The sequence below is a fragment of the Mercenaria mercenaria genome, chromosome 3 (genome assembly GCF_021730395.1).
Source record: "Mercenaria mercenaria strain notata chromosome 3, MADL_Memer_1, whole genome shotgun sequence".
Taxonomy (NCBI): domain Eukaryota; kingdom Metazoa; phylum Mollusca; class Bivalvia; order Venerida; family Veneridae; genus Mercenaria; species Mercenaria mercenaria.
Genome location: NC_069363.1, coordinates 97,459,886 through 97,484,826, shown reverse-complemented (window position 1 = coordinate 97,484,826; position 24,941 = coordinate 97,459,886). Strand labels below are relative to the sequence as shown.

Genomic DNA, 24,941 nt, shown 5'->3' with positions numbered 1-24,941 from the left:
TTAGAAAACTTGATAAAGGCCTCTGCAATGATGCTGAATACGTTGTACCAAGTATATTTACATCAAACAAGTTATTCATTCAAGAACGCTTTTCCTTTACTCATTTCTGTTGCATCAATGGAACCATTTAAACAAGCAAGGTCCAACCAATTAAGCCGAAGATTAAATTAAACGATTTTTTTCCTACTTTGGCCCCTAAGTCACAGTAAGTGCAGTCAAGCTTCACAATTTAAACAAACTTTAGAAAGGTCCAAGGCAAGAACGCAAGATAGATCAACATCGGTAAGAATTCATCTATGACCCTTTTCTATTTTAGCGCTGACGGCTCCTGATTGAATAAACCTGAGAGATATCAATGTCAGGATGATGTAGACAAGGGTTTAATTCAGATCAGTAGTTTCACACCAGACAATGCCTACGTAAGAGTAGTGACGATTGACGACAGTCAAAGGACGCCGGACCATATACCTATACTAACATCTCCTCCTGAACCTTTGGTTCGGATGAGTTGAAAATACTAAAATCTGGAAAGTAGATCCCTCGGAAGCACCGAAAACAAAGCAAACAGTGGGTCTTGTAGTTTGATTTTAATACAGAAGTCCAAAGAGATTTGTTTGTTTATTATCAATTGTATAAATACTACTTAACAAATCGAGAAACCACAAACTATAGATAATACATTGAAATTCGATTACATATATAATAAATATAAAGTGTATAAAAATATAAATTTTGAAAAACTGCCTATTTAACTAGCAAAAAAAATAACTAGTCTGGTATTTCGTCGCTAGACTCTTATTGTGATCTTTATATCCAATTGCATTTTGAGATATTTATACCGTTTGTCTCGAAGACAGCTGTTTTCTGGACCATTTGAACTAATATTGTGCTTCCTGTTACTAAGTTATCGCCTTACACTATCTGCATGCTTGTTTATAAGGTCGTGCACCATACCATGGAGACGGCTTACTATAACACTTTACTTGTGTAAAACCAATTATTATGTACTATATGGTCATATGTTTTCTGTTACTGTTACATGAATAATTGATCTATGTCCCTAAACTGAGACTATGTCAATTCTTCCCATATACAAAAAGAAAATCGTTAAATTTTGACAAAATTGAAATATGCTCATACACAAATACTTAATTATCTAAAGAGGTATAAATCATAAACGTCTATATTTCTTCTGAAATGGAACATATGTCACCACACATTTTGTGCTTTGTCAAAGAATAAACGAAATAAAGTATTTTGAATATGTTGACGTGTTGGACTTAGATCACTATAAGAGACAAGCGACGATTTGAGCATTTTCTTAGAAATCTAATTTACGAATCGTTTACAGCACCAAATTGAATCAAATGAGATCGCATAATTTTTTGTAACATTTATATTTTATCTACTTTTATGAAATAAGCAGCGAGGAAAAAGCGTTGAATACAGATAAATTTAGTGATAAGTATTTACAACTAATGATTCAAAAAGGATAGATAAATAAAGCTATCGGGAAGACATGGCGAATTTATATTAACTGACAAGAACAAAAATGGTATAAATTTGCACTTCATTCGAAATTATCACTTACGTCCTATAAACTTAACAAACCAAGTATTAGTATAAACACGTAATCAATCACTTAATCAATAAAAATAATAACACAACGAAAAACAAGTTAATCATGTACAGTATTGCAAAGGTCAATAAAATACATTTGGTAAGACTAAATATTTGTAAAATAAATAATTCAAGGAATTTAAAATTTAGCAGATTTGAAATTCCCTTTCAGAAGAGAAGTAATAAACGTTTCAACTTGGCAGTTCAAACTGGCACGCATTAGAGACCAAGTGCGATATGGTCTGGATGTAGAGTTTAAAGAGTCCTGCTCTGTGCGTGAAGCGCTTACACATACATCTCTAGAACAGCTGGGTGATGCTGGAAGAGACGAGGTATGTGAAGATCCGTCCGACAACGAGTTTCGACGCTTTGATTGACACATGTTTAACGGAGAGCAGGGTGCTTCGATAATCATGTGAGGTTTATCGATACTTTGTCGACCTGGTGATGATGGGGGTGAAATATCTTCATACAGTGGTCGTTCGTCACTGTCTCTTGATAATGAACGCGTGAGAGGTGCTGAGCTGCAGTTGTCGGCCAAATCGCCTTGACGAATCATTCCAAAAGTTGGTGATGAGGCTGGAGAAAAGTCTTGAATGGCGCCAACAGCTAATGCTACTTCAGGTCGGAATTGTTTACTTTCAGTTGGTTGTTCTGAGGGTAAAACGAAACGTGGACAATAACTTATTTATTTTCAAAACGAAACAAATTTATGTTTATACATCTATTTTTTTGGTACTGAAATGACTGCGTCTTACATAGCTTAACTATCTGGCATAAAAGAAACTGATACGAGTGAAAACAAAAAGATTCTAAAAACTTGAAAAATATGTTTTGCTCATTTGCACTGCATTTCCTTACATGTATTTATTTGCTTCAAAAACTTTCTGCACATAGAAATAAACTACAAGTAGACATAAATAAAAACAGAGTTTGTTCCAGTTCAAACAAGCTTGAATCCGTTACCTGTTTCGTCATAATCATTGCGTTCTCTTTTACGATCACTTTGCTGCATTTGAATCCAATCACGAGTCCTGTTGCGTTTCGTAATGGTCTCTTTAGATGAAATATCTGGAGTTTCCAAGCAAACTTTTTCGTCTATCGGAGAAGCGATTTCTTTCTCTTGGCTATCGCTAACGTATATTGTTCTGTGTAAGAAGACTTGTAAAGCAGATTCCGATACATCGCCTGTCGATGAAACAAAATGATTCAAAATACCTTATATCATTAATGCATTGTTTCAAGCAATATAGTTTATCAATGAAAATACGTAACACTAAACTAAAATAAACTTTTCATCCAGAATGTTTTGGCAAAAGTAAATGCCACTTCAAGACGAAAATATTGTACAAGAAATCACAGAGTGATCTTGGCGCTCACCAGTGAGCCATTTTTGAATGTTCCGAATTTCAAGACTAGCTCAAGGTCAAAATCAAGGTCAAATTTCATTTCGGAACACAACACTGTGCATGTGGTCCGTGCATGTGGTCCAAAATTGAGAAATGTGAAAGTCGGTCACTAGATCAATTTCAAGGTCAAAGTTCATTTCTATACACAAAACTATGCAAGTGCTTCAAATTTGAAGGCTGTAGCTTGGGAAATGTGAAAGTAGGTACTAGGTAAAAATCAATGTCAAATTTCAATTCAGACCACAAAACTATGCATGTGGTCCAAATTTGAAGCCTGTAGCTTCAGAAATGTGAAAGTAAGTCACTAGGTCAATCTCGAGGTCAAAGTTCATTTCGGTACACAAACTATGCATGTGGTCCAAATTTGAAGGCTGTAGCTTGAGAAATGTGAAAGTAGGTCACTAGGTCAAAATCAAGGTCAAATTTTATTTCGGAACACAAAACTATGCATGTGGTCTAAATTTGAAGCCTGTACCTTAAAATATGTGAAAGTAGGTCACTAGGTCAATATCATGGTCAAAGTTTGTTTCGGAACACAAACCTATGCATGTGGTCCAAATTTGAAGGCTGTAGCTACAGAAATATGAAAGTAGGTCACTAGGTCAAGATCAAAGTCAACTCATGTAAAGGTTCATCTTGCCACTCAAAACTATACATGTGGTCCAAATTTTAATGTTGTAGGTTATGGACAAGAAGATTTTAAAAGTTTTTCCCTATGTAAGTCTATATAAACCATGTGACCCCTGGGGTGGGGCCATATTTGACCCTAGGGGGATAATTTGAACAAACTTGGTAGAGAACCACTAGATGATGCTACATTACAAATATCAAAGCCCAAGACTTTGTGGTTTGGACAAGAAGATTTTTAAAGTTTTTTTCCCTATATAAGTCTATATAAACCATGTGACCCCGGGGCGGGGCCATATTTGACCCCAGGGAAATAATTTGAACAATCTTGGTAGAGAACCACTAGATGATGCTACATACCAAATATCAAAGCCCTAGATCCTGTGGTTTTGGACAAGAAGATTTTCCCTATATTAATCTATGTAAATTATAAAAACAAACAAAGGGCCATAACTCACTCAAAATTGTTGAACCAGTCTGATTTTCAGGGGGACACAACAACGGTACCAATACATCATTCTGACAAAGTTTAGTCAAAATCCATCCAGTAGTATCTGAGGAGATGCGATGACGAGAAATTGTTAACGGACGGACGGAAGGACGACGGACCACGGACGCAGTGTGATTTGAATAGCCCACCATCTGATGATGGTGGGCTAAAAATCGACTTGAAAACAGTTTTCACCTTGCTTAAATTGCAGCTGGAACTCGCCCTCTATGTTAACAGTATTGTGTGCACCAAGCAATGACTGGTAGAGCCTAGGACACTCCTTGTATGAGTCTGAAATGTACAAAACATAATTAGCTAGGCATTGGAACTAAAATACAAACTTCAAGTAGGCATTATCTATTTAAGATATATGTGTGGCTAACTGCATCAAAGTAAGCAGTCTGAAAAAAAAATAAGATAACATTTTCTGAAAAAGAGTTATTTGAGCTGAAAAAAATATCCAGGGTAAAATATTTGGAAAAAATGGAGACTACTCCGCTAAAACTTTATTGTAGGCTTAGGTTACATTGTTAAGAGTAGGGTAAGTGTGAGGTTGGTATGCCCCAAACGCGTTTAAACCACCAGTTTCCTTTATTTAGGTAACTTACCGTTCCAAGGCGGTGCCCTTATTTTCAACTGGTTGTTTTGTCTGTTGCGTATTGTCTGTTGCGTATGATTTCTTGTTTGTTGTGGAGTTTTTCCTCCGCCCCACTCCCCCTATTGCCCTCTCCTTTCCCTTGCATTTACGCTACTTTTTGCATCCCGTCCCCCTTTACTTTTAGTAAGTTTTCGGGGCTCTTAAGACGGTACTTGATTGTTTTTTTCCTACTTGTGTGGGTGCGTTTGTATGCTTGCGAGTCTATAACGGTGCCCTACTGTTTTCTCATGTGTTGCTTGTTCGTTTTTCTATGTTATTCAGTTGTTTGTAGTTGTGTGTTTATCTTTGGTAAATGAGTGTCTGCGCTATTGTGGTTTACGTTGTTGTGCGACTGTTTTTAAAGAACATGGCATTCCCTTTTATATTCGTCCTTGTTCAACTTTCCCCTTCTGATTCCTACCCACGCCCCCACCCCACCCCATTTCGCCCCATACCATTTCCTTCCCCTATAAATTAATACGTACGTGTTGAATGTTTGAAGCAACCATTCTGAAATATTTTACCATTACAGCTTCTTTTTGTTGTGGGCCTACTATGTAAATGCGTGGCACTGGGGCTGTGTTTTTGGTGCTCTGTGCTTCCGAGAAATCTACCCTTACCTATTATCTTTTGTACATAGTATCTCATGCAAATTATGCACTTTTTACCTCTAGGCACGCAAAATCGTGCATTATTAGTAGCAATTACTGTAAAGATAAGCACTTTGAAAAGAAAAATATGTAAAGATAAAATCATTTAATGTCCTGAGTGAAAGTGTGACATTTTTGTGGTGAAATTTGTCAACAAACCTGTAGACGATTGTTTTAAAAATGTTAAAACCCACAGAATTTCACAAGGTAAAATATGTTGAGAAAGCTATTGCTAGAAAGATAATGATCTCTGCTACCCATGTTTATGCGTCAAATTATAGGAAAATATCTAGAAATATGAGAAAATCAAAGAAAACAATATCAGGGATGTTAGATGCATGACTGTGTTATCCTGTATAGCAGGTAACATAGATAGGTTACTTTTCCATTCCACTGATATAACAAGGACAGGATTAGGATTGTCAAACGGTGTTCACTCAACAATTTCACTCTATAAACAGATTGTTTCCCTTGTGTAAAGAGGGCTTAGGGTAAGTCTCTAAATTAGCACTCAATATTTATTAACAAATTCTATGCACTTTAATATAATTAGGTAAACAGTTATCTCTAATTAAAATCAGTGTAATTATGATCACAGAGTTTCATTTCATGTCAAAAAAGTACACACCGATGTCATTGTTTATCATCTTTACAAGATGTCTGTAGCCTGAAACTTCAAGTGTGTCCATAAAACACTTCCAGGTTGATCCATTCCTCTTTAAAATGTTTCTCATTAGCCATATGGCTCTCTGTCGTCTTGTAGCCATCTTGTAGATCACATCAAAATCCTTAGCTTTTATTTCCCGTCTTTCGACAAACATTTGACGAAATACGCGCGGCTCTATTTCATCTACGATACGCTTGTAATTAGCGACCAAAGCTTCCTTCAGATCTATTTGTTCTGCAAATAATAAACACAGATTTATCCAATATCGACAGTTTGTACGTTCTAAAGCAACAGTTTAATTTCAATATTCATTCTGAAGAACAATAAACTATCGAAAGACAATATGTACGGAAACATAAATAAAATGTAAAATATCAATATCCACTATCACATGAAAAAAAATCGAAATGGAAATCCTTCAATATTCGATAATTTTAACAGATCTATTTAACGTATAAAACGCTATATAGAGTCATTTAAGGAAATAAAGGAGTAAATCTTTAAATTAATGATAAGTATTCATACCGACATCTTGTCTTGACGCACGCAGAAATTCAAGAACGTGACTTTTGTTACGCCTTTCCAACTCCTGTACAAATCTGTCAGTATTCTTTTTCTGAATGATAAAGTTCAGAAGTTCTCTGCATCTTTCCTTTCTCGGTTCTGTTGACATGATTTTTTCTACAATACGCTCGCTTCCCTCCAGCCCTGTCAACATTTCTCTAAAGTGCCTCGGCTCAAGTTCGTCAACTAGGAAATTCATATTACGCCGAAGGTCTGTCACAGAAAGTTTAGTTTCTGAAAGGGACGAAATTCTCGTTTTATACATTCTGCAAGAACAATGTTAAAAGCAATGTGTATAATTAATAAGCAGTGCGATAATTCAACTACTTTAAAAACTATATCATAACCTATTTCATCTATGAATTATAAATGAATACATATTGCAGAACTTTGTAGGGAGAAATGTACACTTTCACCAATAAAACTTGAATCTGTCTTTACCTTCGTTTGTTTGCTGGACCTTTATTACTCGTTTCAAACGTTGAGTATTGTTTTGCCACATTTCTTTCTCCAAAAGGCATAGATATATTCTTGTATCTGGTAAGTCTAACAATTTTCGAAGGAATTGTTCTGTCCTATTCCCCGATGTGTCTTTCACGAGCAAACTTCTAAACATGCTTCTGGTCTTTTCATCAAATCCCTCAAAACTTCCAAATGTCTTTATAATCTGATCAACAGATTGTAAATTCTTTTCCAGGGACGAATAATGCTGGACTATGACTTCTTTGGTCAATTTGCAAGAACACATTCCTAAAAAAAATAGAATAATTAAGAATAAAAACACAAACACTCGTAAATGTGTTCAAAGTAATGTTTGCTGGTTATTTGTCTTTCTTTTATTTGCTAAAAATATGTGTCAGCTTGTACTACATGAAGACGGTTAAATGAACAATGAAACGAGTCGAGTAATAAATGCTCAGTAAAAGACAATTAAATTACTTTGTTCCAATTCTGAAAGGCACAGTTTTATTTGAAATGACATCTTGTCAATATTCTTCTCCTTCAAACGTTGTATTTGTTTGTCGGTAATCAGGTGTTGTAGCCATTTCTCCAGAAACATGGGTGATTCCCTACACATCTTTAAAAACTCCATCTGGGACTGTCTTGACATACTTGTGAGATTTATACGAATACTTGAGAACTGAACGTCTGGAATGTTAAATCCAATTTCCATTGCCTGTAATGGATAAACACGATATATCTCTTAAGATGATTTGTGCAAGAAGAAATTCTTTAATATCATGCATGCAAGTAACCTTTAGCTCACTAAATATTTATCCAGATCCGAGAAAAGCTTTGTATGGCAAACAAAACGCAAGGATGAAAGTCAGAAGATGCGATATTAAAAGAACGCATCCTTCAAATGTTACAATTCTTCCCTGAACTAATTATTTATAAACGTTGCCTGTAACCACAATTTTCCAAACTCCCTGGCAAGATGTTTAGTCAGCTTCAGATCTCAGTTTTTTAACATATGAGCCGCGCCATGAGAAAACCAACATAGAGCGTTTGCGACCAGCATCCGCGCAGTCTGGTCAGGATCCATGCTGTTCGCTAACAGTTTCTCTAATTGCAATAGGCTTACAAAGCGAACAGCATGGATCCTGACCAGACTGCGCGAATGCGCAGGCTGGTCTGGATCCATGCTGGTCGCAAACGCACTATGTTGGTTTTCTCATGACGCGGCTCATATTGTGGGATACAATCGCATACAAGTCATCGAAACTGCATTCTTTTGATGCAAATTAGATTGTGTAACTGCGAGTATTGTAATTATTTCACAGTGTAATATATTAGTCTCTTATTGTGGACACTACACAAAGCTTAATGTCAGCACTTTATTTTTATCTACACAATAATGAAATCGCTAAGAAGATCCCTTGGAAGCATAGAATGCAACCAAGCAAAACAATAGCAGACTCGGTTTGACGGAGTCTGTTCATGAGATGTAATGGAAAGTGCCGCTACCACCGGCTTGATTCGTCTCGAGATTATGAAAGACTTCTGATAGATGAAAATGGATGACATCAGATTTAGTAGAGACGCTCTGCATTAAAAAGCTCTAAGTGAAAGAAAATAAGACAGTATCTTAAATCTTAACTTTGTTTAGAATTTCAACAATATCCTGTAGAACTCAAGTTTATGAAATAAAGCAAAACAGTTCTTTATAGTATACCTCTTCTTGTAGGTCAATGTTGACATCGGGGAAATTATCATCAACAATCATTCGTTCTTCTTCTTTTCCCTCTCCAACAAAAAAGAACTTCACTTCTGTATTTTCGACAGATTCTGAATTATAAATCATATTCAGGTTGCGCTGTATTGTAACTGGCGATGGTCTGAACATAAAAGTTAGAATTACACCATAATTTATATTTAAGATAATATGATGGCTATTACCAACACATATAAACATGATCTGTATCAGCGGAACATTAACTAGGTAAAGGCTACCATTCTTGTGTTAACTATGTAAATTGCGACATTTTGGAACAATCTTTATCTTTCGTTTTATAAAGAATAATAATATTTATGCTCTGTATGATTATCACTTACATTCGTCATTCAAACACTTTAATATTCAAAAATAAACCGACCTTTATCAGCAAGATTACTGCTGTTTCCGTATGTTTCGACTGGTTTCTTAACTAAAGTAATGTCAATCGAGGAGGTCCTTCTATGATCTGTTAAACAAAAAAAGAAACATTGAATTCAGAATTATAATTGGGAAATAAAAAATAATCACGTATCAAATTTGAATTTATTTTTTATAATTACAGTATATTAAACTATATACCTATAAGAGTTGGTCCTGATTCACCACGTTTCAGTAGATCCGCTAAAGACGGATAATGTCGCTCAAGTACGCTACAAAACGCCAAAAAATCTTTCACGGACTTTCGTAATATGTACTGGATCAAAAATTGCACCTTCTTTGGCTTAAAGTCTGTGTTTTTGATGTCCTGGTGTTCGTCTAAAGATAGAACTTCCTCAGCTACAAGATCATCGATGATTAACAACGGGTCGACTTCATCTTCGAGGGAAGAACTATTACGATAAAATCGTCCTTTAATCTCTTTTTTTGTCAATTCGTTTTGTCCACACTGCTCTTTTGGTTTTGCTGAAAAAGAGTATGTAGAATTAAAAATTCTAACGGAAAAATACCAGAGAATATGAGATATATTAAAGGATATAGTGTTACATGTATATCGGTTTTAAGTCACAAGTGCATCATATTATTACTGTCATTATACCAAAGGTTTTTAATTAAAACATCCACGCGTGTTTTATTGGCGTTTAATATATATGTATAGGTTTAACCGATAACCGCCAACTGTGTTTTAATTTTATCATGGAGTAGTATCACAAAAGTGTGTTAAATTCTACCTTTTTCTGTTTTAAATTCCTTGAACAAATGACCATAACCCTCTTTTTCAAAAGCACTGATGACTTTTCTTGGTGTGTGGAGATCATTCTTCAGTGTAGATCTTACAATAGACTTCAATAATATATCACATTTCCCCACTCTAAACTTCTCCTCTCTGATCATTTCAACGTCATTGTTCGTTATGATGCCTTCTGTGTTGAGAATATCCGCAATACCTGATGGGTCTACTTCTTCCTTTATCAGTACAAAGTTCCTCTGAATGAATGACTTCAGGTGATACGGACTGAAGGGAACGATAGTCTTCTGTGAAATATAAAAAAAAAATATTTTGTCACTTTTCAATTTCGAATGTGCTATTTAAAATGGAAGATTTGAGAAATCAACTTTATCACTGTGCTACATAATATTACTATTGAGACAAAATGTAAGGAACGTGCACAAAATATTCAAATTTTTATTAACCATTACAAGCATTATACTCAGCAAGAAAATCAGCCGATCTACATTAAAACTTATAGGACTAGTTAAAAGTTGTATTACTAAAGTTTCAAAATCAAAATTCCGAATTCAGAACCAGTTCAGGTATTTTGCAAGACTAATATATACTCATTTCTTTTAAATATCGCTTTTGGGTAACAACTGTATAAAGTACCTTTTCTCTCGGAACAAAGTCAGGAGAAAATGGACCCGGTGTTCTCTGACCTACCGCAGGTGTTCCACAGTCGGAATCTGATTAAACAAAGGTGGTTTTTATTAATTTTTGTTATATGAAGTAAAATGGACTAATACGTCCTTATTTTATTAGTTCGTAGTACCTAGATTGTACATTATGTCGTGATCAATTTCATCCCTAAATAATGATTATAGAAATCACTGTTGGTTTAAGACAACATGTTATGATAGCAGTTTGAAGTTAGATATCTTTTTACTTTTAAGATTGCGACAAAAATTATTAGTAGCTGTTCAATTCTTGATAACGGGGCCTCCGTGGTCGATAGGTTAAGGCCACTGACCTCGAACCACTTGCCCCTCATCAATGTGGGTTTGAGACTCGTTCGTGGTTTTGAATTCTTCAAGTGAGAAAGTCCGGAAAGCCCGTAGATCTATACAGGTGTCCGCCCATGATGAAATAATACAGGAAAGTGATCTTGGAGTCTTCCGCCACTATGAAAAGCTTGAAAGTCGCCATCCCAACAAAATAAATAAAACCATGCTTAATCACGCAATTTTTAACATAAACATCCAAATTAGTGTTTTTGCTATAAACTAAATAGAAATAAATCAAATACCTGAAATATACCCCGAGACGTAACCACTGGATCCTGGCTGCACGTATTTCCACGGTTTGTTGGAGCCAGGAGTATTTCCTACAGAAATTTCATATCCAGAATCTGCTAGTGGAGAGGTTGCAACGGTATTATCTGATGCAACTTTTTTTAATGGAGAGGGCTGAACAGTATCTGATGCTAGTGTATCCTGTAATTCTGCAATCACAGACCAATTTACATTGTTATTATCATTACTATATCATTCATGCATTGATTCTTTTGGAATCGTAAACAGAGTATTTATTTGGCAGGAGGATCTAACGGAGATAATGTAAACGATGCATTGCCTTAATTTTCATTAAAGTCAGTAGACTTGAGTTTTTTGCCAGATGAATAACCAAAAACATTTTTGTTCCTGCAAAATTTGTATGAATTTTTTTATATTTCCTTAAAAATATAGCTAACTCAGGTATGACCTTACTTAGTTTCCTCGGTCATTATTAAACTTTATGAGATCTTTTCATTACAGATATTTTATGCTCAATGAAGGTTTGTCAAGTAGAATTAATAATATAAAATATAGGGTTTGGCCATAACGGTATAGTTATGTCTATATTATGAAAGTAGCTTAAGAAATGATAACATAATGGTTTCACAATATTTAAGAAGGAAAATGATTAATTCGATACCAGTCTGATGACTGGAGCAATCTTGTCCATAATCGAACTTGTTCAAAACATTGATGCAATATATATTGTCATAAAAGCTGACTCTTGAGCTATTTGTACCCAGGTGAGCTAAAAAGCTGATTTTTTTTTTCTTTTATCGAAATTATATTAAATGTTTATTCCCTTACCATATGAGTATTTCATACATTTTGACTGGACGGCATCCTCTTCTTCTTCGGAATCTATGTCCGCCGCGCTATAAAATTGAAAAAAGTGACAAACATTGTTGAATATATTGTTAAATGCTTATATAAGCAGCCTGAACTGTATATTTTACCATAGGGAATAAATACAATGATGCTTACTTGTAAGTATTACTTGAATGCATTATATTGTGTTAATAAATTGATAGCGTTTTCAAAAACACAAATATATATTGAAATTTATAAAGAAAATCAAAAATATTACCTGAACGATCTTTTCAATTTCTTTTGTTTTACCGGCGGTACACTGGATACAGGAGTGTTCTAAAATATGTTCAAAAATGCTGACTAAGCATAATATTACGTGTTTCTATTTATAGTTCTCCTCGATATAGCGTCCACACATCAAAGGATCCCTTAATGAAGCTACTTAGGAAGATTACAAAGCAAAAACCTGACACTTAAATGTGTACGGTTACTTCTTTCGAATTATATACATTATATTATCATAAACAGGTTAAGTTATTTCACTGTACGATGTTTACAAACAAAGACGAGTGTGTCGACCTACTTTTCAATAAAGTTAGTATTTACAATATTTCGCTTAAGTGATTTACATATACTAAGGCTTAACAAGTTTATGTATAATTACTTTGTGGAATTATGATTGAAAATATTCTTGTATCGTTCTTAATATGTAATATATAAAGGTATAAATTTTCTTACCGCCATTACTCTACCGGGTCACATTTTCTTCTGTCAGAGTCACGTGGTTAAATAAACAATATACTTTTTTTAAAAAAAAATCGACAAAAGCGAAAAACATTGATTTTATTTATCTTTAAATTATATATATAAAAATCAAGACATTTCTTATACATATAAAACTGGATGAATTTGTTCTTGATTAAAAATGAGATAAATATAAACATGGGAATTTCCACAGCAAGGGAATGTACTTCGTAATAATGTGACAGCAAGTAATGATGAATAATCTCTCCTGTGTAGCAGAAATATATCTGAAACTAATGTATATGTATTTTAAAGACATCTTTATTAAGATGGTTATTTAGGTTGCATTTATTATTTATGCTATACTAATTCTTACTGTTTAACAGTTTCGAAGTCGCTGTGACAATCCTCCCATGCAGTATTTCAATGCATTTCATTTTACAGGAAAAAAAAAACACACAAAGACATCAACATTTTTTATATCGAGTCCGTGGGTTTCTTCCCATTTTTTTGGGGTAGTTGAATGACGTCACTGTCTGTTCTGTGTGATTTCATGCAGATCTAGCTTAATTGGCAACATCTTTAAATATCCATTAAATCAACATTAGTAAAGCACCATGCTTTAATATTTCTCTCTTCAAACATATATAAAATTTCAAGAAGTCTTTCGTCATCTCCTATTATAGTAAATAGTTATATTGACCAATCAACAGATCAAACGCACATATGCCAATCTTAAGTATTTATAGGTGATGTTTATAGAACTATGGATTCCAACGAATGAGTAGTCGGATGAGGCATCAATAAAGTTTCCTTTTAAAAAAGAAAGGCTTGGCTGGTTTTGGCATAGACCGTGGCATTCACCAGTAATTACAGTACGAACACAGATATATAAACACTGATATACAAAATACGGTGGTATTGTGAAAAAAAAATTGGTTTAATATACCTTGCAGAGCTACCTCCTTAACTTGTTTTAATAACACCCCTACAACAATAATCGAACCAGCCATAATTCTCCTGTCAAAAATTGGCGGCAAAATGTCTTTTGAGACACCTTTTGGCAGGTTACATCCTTTCCGGAGTGGTGTTCTCTAACAAATTTCACGACTGCCCGTTAAATCTTTTTAACAATTACTACAATGGATAAATGTAAACTCAATCATGAATAATGTAAACGTCAAAATTAAGAAGTTGTCAGTTTATCGCACAGACTTGCGTTTTATAGTTATATTCATACTGCTGTACACCCCCATTTTAATAATAGACAAACAAAAGAGCAACTGCAATAGGAAAACTTTCAAAATTTCCGCATTGCGCAGCTTACGTCACAGGTCACTTGTTGCTGCAACCAATCACTGAATTCGTAACATATTGATCTCGGTTTGCGGCAGCTTCCCGGCTTTTCGTATCATAAAATATATACTGAACAGCAAAAGAAACTATCCAGATGTGTAACTGGGGTATTTTTAATAAATAACTTAAATTTATAAATTTGACTTGTTTTCTTCATACCATATTACACTTGAAGAACTTCATGTGTTAATTTTAAGAAATCGATCAACCGTGAAGTCAGTAGTCCCACAATAGCACGAAATTCTGGCTATATCTTCCACTCACCTGCTGCATTGTAACATCCAAATTGCGCGCCCGCGCTGAATTTGATTCATTCGTGCCTTGCAACTAACAATATTTTTTTAACTTTAGGCTGTTTTTCGAGTGCGTCAATCATCAATGTTTCCAATGACAATAAAATTTTACAAAGAAAATCATTAATTGCACGCGTACATAAATTTCGTGCAAAACGGCTAATGTGGGACTACTGACTTCACGGTTGATCGATTTTTTAAATTTACCACGTGAAGTTCTTCAAGTGTTATGCGGTATGCAGAAAACAAGACAAATTTATAAATTTAATTCTTTTTAAAAAAAAAATACCCCAGTCATACATTTGAATAGTTTCTTTTGCTGTTCAGTATACTTTACTATAAATAGTACACCATTTCATGGGTCCGTCATGGATGAGTGACGTCATTTTTGACGTCCTTTTACCCTATGTCACCGCAAAAGATCACCACCGTCGAAATTTTATACGATTAACTGATCGTTATTATGTCAATGTATCAAAACATTTAACGGCAATGATGTCCACTGCTTTGTTTTTATCGCTCGTAAACCTGTATTGTGCTGGGACTACGCCCCCGCGGAAGTATAGGATTTAATCGTGCTATACAAACCACTTCAATTTCGCTATTGCCTTATAATAAGGTTATATAATAATATGCCTAAGTATTGTTATTTTTGTCAAGAAATATTTCTATGATAAAAATAAATACAGTTAGCCAAGCGAATACACACGTGTTGAAATTTTTAAGATAAGTAATTTTAGTGAAAAATACATTAATCTAATTCTATTTACAGATTTACAGATAATTTGATAAATGAAATATAGTTCAACAGTATGTATGCGATGCTTGGACTTTGTTGCTTCAAACATTTTATTTGCAAAAGAAATACAACTATCATGTAGGTTACTAATTCATTTCCTTCTTTATTTCGTTTTTAAACCTTTAGCTTGCTAAATTTCTAAAATGGACCGGACCATCATTCAATTTGGGCAATAACATTAATTATTCGAAGGGGTGTTCAAATTTACTGACTGAATAGAAAACAGTGCAGACCATGATTTTGGTCTGCACTGGTCGCAAAGGCAAAATTACCCGACAGGCTAAAAGTTGAACGATGACCGCCACAGACATCATTTTCAGTACTTTAGAGCTTTTCAATGATATGAAAACATACACTCTTATAGCCGGTATGTAAAACTTACATTCTTACAAAAAAAACTAAAATAAGGAGATAGTATGCTTATTTACTTAAGGGTAATAAGAATACGTTCCGCTTTACTTACTTTTAAATGCTATGTTCGCTGTTGTTTTGTTACCCAAGAAATATTTTGATCACACGTTTGACATCGCGGGAGGGAAATTACCTCATATTAGTGATAATACACTAAGTGCAATATAAAGCTTTGACGTCGACGTCGTTTAATGTATAGAAGACGTTGGTCAAATTGACTTGTTTATAGTAGTTAAAGAAAGTAGAATTTTGATGTTTCGTCAGGAAAGGCTAAACATGTGATAACAAGTATATAACATTTGTGACTTTCCACATTGAATTCATTAAACCCGTTGAATAAAATTGATAAAATCCTCGACAGAGCCTCGCATATTTTTGTTTCATTCAACTCGATTAATAAATTTAATATGAAAAGGCACTCATGTAGTATCCTCTATGTAAGCTGTATTTGATGTGCTCATAGTACTCAATGTAGTGCTCGTACAGTGGTACCCATCATGAAAGATAATCCATTAGATATAAATATCTATTGGCGCATATTTTGTCCAGCTTCCTGGTACAATAGTTTCATTCAAGCCAGAAAAACTGAAGCTTCTACGGATAAAAAAAATCACTTGAAAAAGAAAACAAAATGTTGTTAAGACAAATCAATTAAAATAATTGAAGAAAAAAAAGATTTATATACATGGATATTGGGACATCTAAATTTCAGTTTATTTATTAAGGTGGAATAGCACTTTGCATGTTTTTTACAACCTGCATATGATTTTGATATCATGTTAAAGTAGAAGTTTATCTCCGGCATGAATGTGTAACTGTTTTCTTGATTATTAGTGAAACTTTTTAGCTATGATGCCTTAGAAAAAGCGCTGTATTACGACGTTGCCCGCTTATTCCAGAACAGAAACGGTTTTCTTTAATCATTTTACGTTTGTAAAAGACATGATGATGCTGGTTTAAACTTATAGACATGTATTCAGTACGCGTGTCTTGTATTAATCAATTTGTAACTTAGTGAATTCAGATTAAACTTAAAATCTATTATTCTCTTTTTTAAAGCAAGCGATGGCTGAATTAATTGGTGTTTAATTGTCTACAGGTTAGATTTAATGACGAATGTGATTTTATTACTTCAGCATCGGCAAGGTGTTGAAAATGAAATAAAAACGAAAGTCATCCATCTGGTATTCTTTAGAAATACTGGACGTAACACTCAAAACTTATCTAAACATAAAAAGATTGTTTGTCTTTTATTAAAATTCTAATTGAAAGATGTAAGAAATGCTTTTTAGGATAGATAGATATACATCGATAAAGAGAAACAACATTTTCCTTTGACAGACGATCGCAGTACATAGGAAATTAGGGCTTAGAACGCTCTGAAAAATTGAATAAAAATGTGCTTATGATGAAGCTTGGGAAATATCAAACATACGACTGAACCTGAAAACTGTGAAAAGTTAAGTTTGTAAGTGTAAAATGAAAACCCTTTCCTCATTCGTATAAAAGGAATAGATATATTATGTACAGATTCCGTTCAGCTAAGAGAAATATTAGCATACCTGCCTGAGAAAAAGTTAGACATAAAGATGATACTGGTTTTAATAAATTGAGAGCGATTAAACATTCAAGAATTCCTGAAGGAATACAGTCCACGTGATTATGATACGATATGACTGAGTCTTCTATGTCAACGTTGGAAATCGAGGACCCTTGGAATACACCATCAGTGATGGCAATAACGCCTCCTTTATACAGACGTAAAATAGACAAAGACATTATACCGCCAGGATCCTCAGAACTTCGGAGAATCATTGCTGAAATGTACGAAGAAATGGAAGTGGAAAACAGGATAAGGATGTGTGAATATTACAACGCGGAGCAGCCCAGGAAAGGAAAACAAGGTCCGAATGGAAAACTGTTATCAAGAATTCCGACCAGGATTGACTCCAAAGTTAAACCAACAGCAGGAAAGAAGAAAAAGACAGTATCGATAAGCAAATAGAGTTAACTGAAGAGGCTGAGTGTATTCAAATACTGTAATTAGACCGTACTGTAATTAGACCGTACTTAGTAGATTAATCGAAAATAAACGTGTACTACTTGTTCGTCTTTTCATAAGAAATAATAAGTATAACGAAAGTGCACTGATGCTATTATTGCTACTGAAAATAATCTGATATTTGCCTTGTATGAACGTTTCAAGCACATGTACATAGAAAAAAGCATTGATTTTCACTATTTAAACATCTATGTTGCAACAAATGAGAGAAGGTGTTTGTTACTAGTAAGTAAAATTAATGTTCTTTATTGTATTATAGATCTATATAGTAAGAGAAAAAGACAATTTGAAGATATATGTCATACTTGTTAATTCAATTTTAAAATCAACGGGACTTGTGATGTATGCGACAGATCATTTTCCGTTCTCTTTTGGCAATAATTTTAATTTATGTTTTCATTTGATTTAAATCAAATTATAAGTTATAGCAAACATTATCGAATCATAAATTCATTTCGAAATTCAGGGTGATATGTATCGTAATTCAAGTAAGCCGTACAATGTTTTTTTTTTCAAAAGAGGATGGGAAAGGCAAGATTATTTCCCTTTGACCGTCATTGTACTTTATGATGTTTAAATTTGTCAATTTAATTGAGCCGCGCCATGAGAAAACCAACATAGTGGGTTTGCGACCAGCATGGATCCAGACCAGCCTGCGCATCCGCGCAATCTTGTCAGGATCCATGCTGTTCGCTAACGGTTTCTCTGATTGCTATAGGCATTGAAAGCGAACAGCATGGGTCCTGACCAGACTGCGGGGATGCGCAGGCTGGTCTGGATCTATGCTGGTCGCAAACCCACTATGTTGGTTTTCTCATGGCGCGGCTCATATTTTGATTTACCTAAAATATCTCCTTTTATAGGAAGTCAACGAGTCTGGTAAATTGAAATTCGCATACATTGGAATCAGCCGTTGAAAAGTAAAACAAATTTTTTCTTTTAACTTTCTTTTTTGACTGTTACGTTTTATAAGTTAATCGAGGGCTACATAAATAACTGGAATCATTCTATTAAAACAAACGTTTCTTCTCTATTTTGAATAACCGTCTCCATTATAAACTATTTTACCTATAAATAGTGTTCAAACGATGTAACTTCTTTGCTGGTTCTTTGACAAGCATACTGGAAACTTGCTACATTTATACACGTCATGCCTATGTTGAAAACTGTGATCAAAGTATACATTATGTTTTTGTTATAAATGTTCGACGTATCCACATTCTATTCAGTGTTCTAGGTTGGCCAGTTTAACTTTTAAGGTTGAACTAATTTCATCGTGGAATAAGTAGTATCACAGAAATATAGTCCTCAAAAATGTCGTGACATATTTTTGAGAATACATTTGATACTCTGAAGTAGATCTAACGTCTAATCTGTATTTTGGCTGTTATTATGGACCATATGCTGTGTTGTTCTACTACTGATTTACTATGGCATAAATATTTGCTTTGAATATTAGAAAAAATATTTAAGATTTCTAGCAAATACTCGTAGGCTACGTAGAGTAATTTACTATTTTTACCAAAAGGTGTTGAGGTGTCAAAATTCAGAACGTTATAGAATTTCTAACCAATGTCAGAAACAAGAACAAAACATTCATGTCGTAAAACAAAATCACAATGTTACTGCAGATGGGTGGGGTACTTGATAACATCGATATTTGCTCGAACTGCATGAAAAGAATTTTTCATAAAATACTGCTTAACTGCATTATTAAGTAATGCATGCAATGTGAATAAAGAAATGCTACTGATAATTCATGATTTAAAGGATATCCAGCAGATTATATTCTCGATACATAGCGTAAAATGATAAGTAGATAAAAATTGTAAGAACAACGTACATATGGTGATAAATGCCTCATTTTACCACAATTAAAAGGGATATACCCTTACCGATGTCAAACTAAAAAAGCATCAAACACATAAATAAGACGATATTCGGAAGTATTTTAACTTATCCTAAACGTTTAAGTTATCCATTCCAGTCAATATTGATAAAATCAGCGTTTTAAAATAGGTTGCAGTGCCGTAAACCATTCAAAAACCTATGTTAATATAAGTTGTTGTTGTACAATAAATGGGTAGATAGCGATTTATTACAGAAGGCCTCTATGTTGATTAATTGTGGTAAAATGAGACATTTTTGGCTAATGTTATTCTTTAAAATTTTATTTATTAATTATTTACGTTCATTGAAAAACATTAATATTGGTTTAATATATCCGGCCTATTCTCCTTAAAGATATGTAAACGTAAATATTTCAAACTATTCGCAGATATACAGACTGTTTTAAATGCATTGAAATGATCGGGAAAATAAACTTATCAAGAAATAAAACACTTTTATGTAATCTTTGTTATTGAGGAATGGTGGCTTTGGAAAGGGATCGTACATTTCCAAAATGATCGAGTTATTACCAAATCTGTGTTTTCAGAAATTGTACCAAATTCGTGTGAAAAAATATCCAATAAATCAATAAGCAAAAACAAAATAAAAATAACACAACATAATAATTTTCTACTCTAATAGATCTTTAATGCTATACAGTAGAAGTTAAATTACAAAACAATGGGTGTCCCACAACACCCTTGTACACATTATCAAAGTTATGCAAATATAATTATTGATATTGAAAAACACAATAATTATATCAGTTAAAATAGCACCGGTAAATATTCAAAGAATGCTGTAATAAGTCATGCGTTTATGCTTCCACGATACATTATATGAGCCGTGCCATGAGAAAACCAACATAGTGGCTTTGCGACCAACATGGATCCAGACCAGCCTGCGCATCCGCGCAGTCTGGTCAGGATTCATGATGTTTGCTTTCAAAGCCTGTTACAATTATAGAAACTGTTAGCGAACAGCATGGATCCTGACCAGACTGCGCGGTAGCGCAGGCTGGTCTGGATCCATGCTGGTCGCAAACCCACTATGTTGGTTTTTTCATGGCGCGGCTCATATAAATAGTCGGTCCATATTGTGTGCTATATGACGGGTCTAAATTCAATGTATGTTTGCTAGAATGAAGTCAAAACTTGAAGAAATAAAATCTAAGAAATTATATACCTAAATTATATACCTGTATATGAACTCATGTAATAAAATATTTATTGAATGGTTTGCAGGCAATTAGTCAAATTCATTTGTACATTGACCCGAAAGCCATTTAATACGTATACAATAACATTTCTTTACATACGTTAAACAGCTACAGAGCTAAAAGACTTCCGTTTTCAATATACTAGTAGTTATATCACAAAAGTATTCATACTTGTAAGATAAAGGACGTTTTCGTTGCGTGTATCATTACAACCAGTACATTCTTCATAAGAAAAACGTCATGATCCTTTACGAAATATCCCGTTTGCTGATCGTGTCGAGCTCCTTAAAACGTAAACAAGCGATGGAGAAGCATACTATAAAAATAATTAGAAATATGAATTTTTTATTTACGCATAGATCTATTTGCAGAACATTTTCGTAATTCTACAGTGTTCAAATTGTTTTTCACATTAATTTATTAATTTATTTATTTGGGTTTTACGGCGAACCAACATAGTATAGGTTTTATGGCGCCAACAGGACTACAAATTTTGGTTTCACATCTCATTTACATCGAAATAAAAACATGAGGTATGGAATCAAAATTTGCATACCTGCTGGAATCACAGAGTTACAGCAAAACCAAGTATTAAGACCCTATTAGGCAGTGGTTCAAATTCTTTTCATACATAGATCGTCCCAGAACCACATGGGGCTTTTTCGCATTAAAGCAATATGAAAAAGTATATTGAGTCCAAAATAAACCTGTCAGGTTTATCATGATCGAGTAGCAAAACTCGCAAGAAGACAATGGAAAGTGCAACCCCTCCCCCACCCCCACCCCACTCAGCACCGGCTTAAGCGGACCTCTTTTACACAGATATTGAATTTTCTCCATGATCCTAAAGGACCAGAAAATATAACAACACTGATCCATAATAATAATAACCAACAAACAAAAGCAAATTGTAATATTTGGGGTAATACAGCAATATCAACAAAACATACTCTACTAAAGAGCATCTAGATAAACATAAATATACCAAAATATCTCTTACGTTTTCAGGGTATAATGATATTGTTTATGGAGATAGATCTAACTATGCAAAGGCATTTGCATTTTTCCACGCTGTATTCCTTATAGCACATGTGTAGTGAAGGTCCTATGAAGCAACCAGTCCTTTTTTAACATCCAATTAAAATCTGACTGCGAATTAGTATCCGATTTTCCAATATATAATTTTGTCAATATGGAATCTCTTATTTTGAAATAGATTCCCTCTGTGACCTTGACCTCGACAGCATCCTAAATGACGCCATTTTCCATTTATTGTTCCTTGTACTTTTTTCATCTCCATTCACTGACGGTCTTTTCTTCGCTGTTGCAAAAGCATTCAAAGTTTTTTCTATAAGAGCCCTCTCTGCTTCCTTTTCCTTTTTTATTTCGTCAAGAACTTGCTGGAAAGTCACAGACCCCTTTGGTAAAGTGGATTTGGAAGAAGCCAGAGTGTCATAAACAATTGTTTTGTTATTTTCACTGTCTCGCATATCGATTCCGCTTTCAGGATCTTCTAAAATTGGTGGGAAATTATTGTTTTGGTCGCTTAGCTTCCTCATGTTTGCAACTGGTTATCCCTCAATTCTTCTTTCATCAACAAGATAAGATAAACCGTTCGAAAGCTTTAGATATAATTAACACAAATCGCTTAATTTAACATGCCTGCTGTCCAGAATGAATTAATTTCCATCATGTGACGTTCAAAAGTCTGAAAATAAGTTTGATTATTTTTCAAATTTGTGTTCACATTAGAAAGTTCAATTCTTATTTATTATCAACTTTGAATTTTCATCACTTATAATTTATCATTTTCAGTTGATTCACTCCATATTTTGGCATATATTTTATTTCGCATCATTATGTCTGTATTAAAAATTTATTAGCCATATGTAATATAAGATTAGTTGTCGTAAAATTTTAAACATCAGGCATAAATCCAGCTGTTTTTGAGATTAACTTTGTAAGTGTTTACCTATAGGGACGAAAAAGCTTAAATGAAACTTTGCGTGTTGTCCTTATATTAAATAAGAGTTCAAAAATCAAAATTTGGTAATTTGTTTTGCATTCTTTGTAAGATGACACGAGCTTTTATTATTAGCTGTCATTTAAATTCTGTTTGTCTGGATTTCGTTTTTTATTAAAATTTTAAAGCTAATAAATGAAACGACGGCAAAACCGGATTAAAACTTCTATGTTAAAGAGTCATTAAGAGACACTTAAATTGTTGGGCGTCAAGATAATATTGGAAAGTACTGAATGAGGCCCGAAATTAAAAGAAGTACAGCCGCGTTTTTCTATCTTCTTTATTTATGTGTAAAATGTTATTTGACAAGTAAACACAATTTATAAAATTTAATTTCAGGTTTCATAATCGTACAAAAGCTATTAATCTTGTTGTACAAAATAGAAGTAAATTGATATAAATTGACTCCACTCGCGGTTAATACAAGTGTCAGATTACCTGTACGATATATTCTTTAAAGATTAATTGAACGATGGATTTGGTTCACAACAAAAAGCCACCATGTGTGCAATATTTAGCATCAGTTTCCTTATACTTACCTTGCTTACCATTCTCTTTTATGATAGCATTTTTGCACACGTGTACTACTGAAAGTGTGTGTGTGTGTGTGTGCGTGCGTGCGTGCGTGCGTGCGTGCGTGCGTGTGTGTGTGAGCGTTTGTGTGTGTGTGCGTTTGTGTGTGTGTTCGGGTTTAACGTCTTTTTCAACATTTTTTCAGTCATATAAACGACGGTGTCTACTTGTAGCAGTGAGCACAATGCCCACAACTTTATAGTGCTGCCTCACTGGAATATCACGCCGTAGACACGTGGCAAGTACAAAATTGTAAAATTATTTGTTCTTTGAGTAAAAATAAAAAGTCGAAACTGTCTAGAAAAGATTTTACACATTCTACAGATACAGGAACTGATGCCCTTAAAAGGAATATTCAGATATTTGTTTTGCTTTTCTTCTTCAAAGTATTAATGCCACAATTGCTGCAATATGTGAAGAAACTAAAAATAATATCAGTAGATCGGTTAATTAACTCATAATGGTATTTGTCAATTTCCTTGCGATTTCTTATTCTTACTTCTGAACTGTCCGGCCGGAAAGGTAGCTCATGGTCAGACCTTTCCCACAGGCATACAATGAAAGAAATGACTCTGTAAGATCCCCTCATCAAACACAAAACATTTGTTGACCCATGAGGTATCATTTCCTTTGGCCAATAGCCTTTCATGCACAAAAAAATCCCCTTTTTATATGGGCATAGCAGATCCATTTCTTTATGTTTCCGTTCAAAGACAACAGCTCTCAATTGTGCTAAAACTATGAAATATTTCAAATTGCACAGAAACCATTACATTTTAGGATTTTGAAGATATTTTCATGATACAAGGCAAGACATTTTAACTTATCAGCTTCTTACAAGTTTCCCTTCACATTTTATCAACCAATCCAAAACCGCTATTCAATAAAAACATTTGACGTCATATCAGCAAAGGTTTCGATGGCAACCGATAAATGCCGAAATCTCACGGAAATTTCCGATTGTCATAATGGGTCCACAACTTAAACTTTTCCTGTATTAATTATAAATGATGGGGTAGGGTAAGAAATGCAATGCCCAGAGACACTTAAATTAAAGTTTTACTTGAACTAGTTTTCTTAAATAGTTAAGCCGAACGAGTAAATTTTATGAGAATTGGAATAAAATCTGTATTCTGAGATATCATCCATATTTATAACGAGGTTGATTCTCGAATACGCATTTAAGGGACCCTGTAGGACTACATGCGAAATAAGGATGTCCTTTTAGCTTCTGTTGGATCGCCCTACATTCAAAACTTTTTACTTTAAGGTCATAAAGCTTTTAACCCATTAGCAATTCAGTGTATATTAAGTAGGGATGTAAGTAAATATTGTAAGTGAAATGTAAACATATTCTTGATCCGTATAGTGCCCTTTGTCGCCTGGTAGTAT

At 34.0% G+C, this 24,941-nt stretch overlaps 1 protein-coding gene across 1 annotated transcript; it reads right to left on the bottom strand.

Annotated features, from left to right (window-relative positions):
• Positions 1 to 605: 605 nt before the first annotated feature.
• LOC123523932 (uncharacterized) lies at positions 606 to 13,002 on the bottom strand. Its single transcript, XM_053539398.1, has 16 exons — positions 12,918 to 13,002; positions 12,457 to 12,515; positions 12,177 to 12,244; positions 11,342 to 11,536; positions 10,705 to 10,781; positions 10,052 to 10,355; positions 9,462 to 9,785; positions 9,262 to 9,348; positions 8,841 to 8,953; positions 7,604 to 7,841; positions 7,106 to 7,414; positions 6,626 to 6,898; positions 6,062 to 6,334; positions 4,342 to 4,437; positions 2,587 to 2,808; positions 606 to 2,274 (listed from the first exon to the last, which is right to left on the bottom strand). The coding sequence occupies exons 1-16, from the start codon at positions 12,921 to 12,923 to the stop codon at positions 1,760 to 1,762; spliced, it is 3,159 nt and encodes a 1,052-aa protein (XP_053395373.1). The 5' UTR covers positions 12,924 to 13,002; the 3' UTR covers positions 606 to 1,759.
• Positions 13,003 to 24,941: the final 11,939 nt, after the last annotated feature.

Bases quoted from the DNA above. Each gene is read 5' to 3' on its own strand.
- LOC123523932 (XM_053539398.1), bottom strand. The intron at 9,786-10,051 runs GTAGAATTTAAC...ACTCTTTTTCAG, and splicing joins GGAATTTAAAACAGAAAAAG to CAAAACCAAAAGAGCAGTGT. The intron at 7,842-8,840 runs GTATACTATAAA...TATCCATTACAG, and splicing joins ACATTGACCTACAAGAAGAG to GCAATGGAAATTGGATTTAA.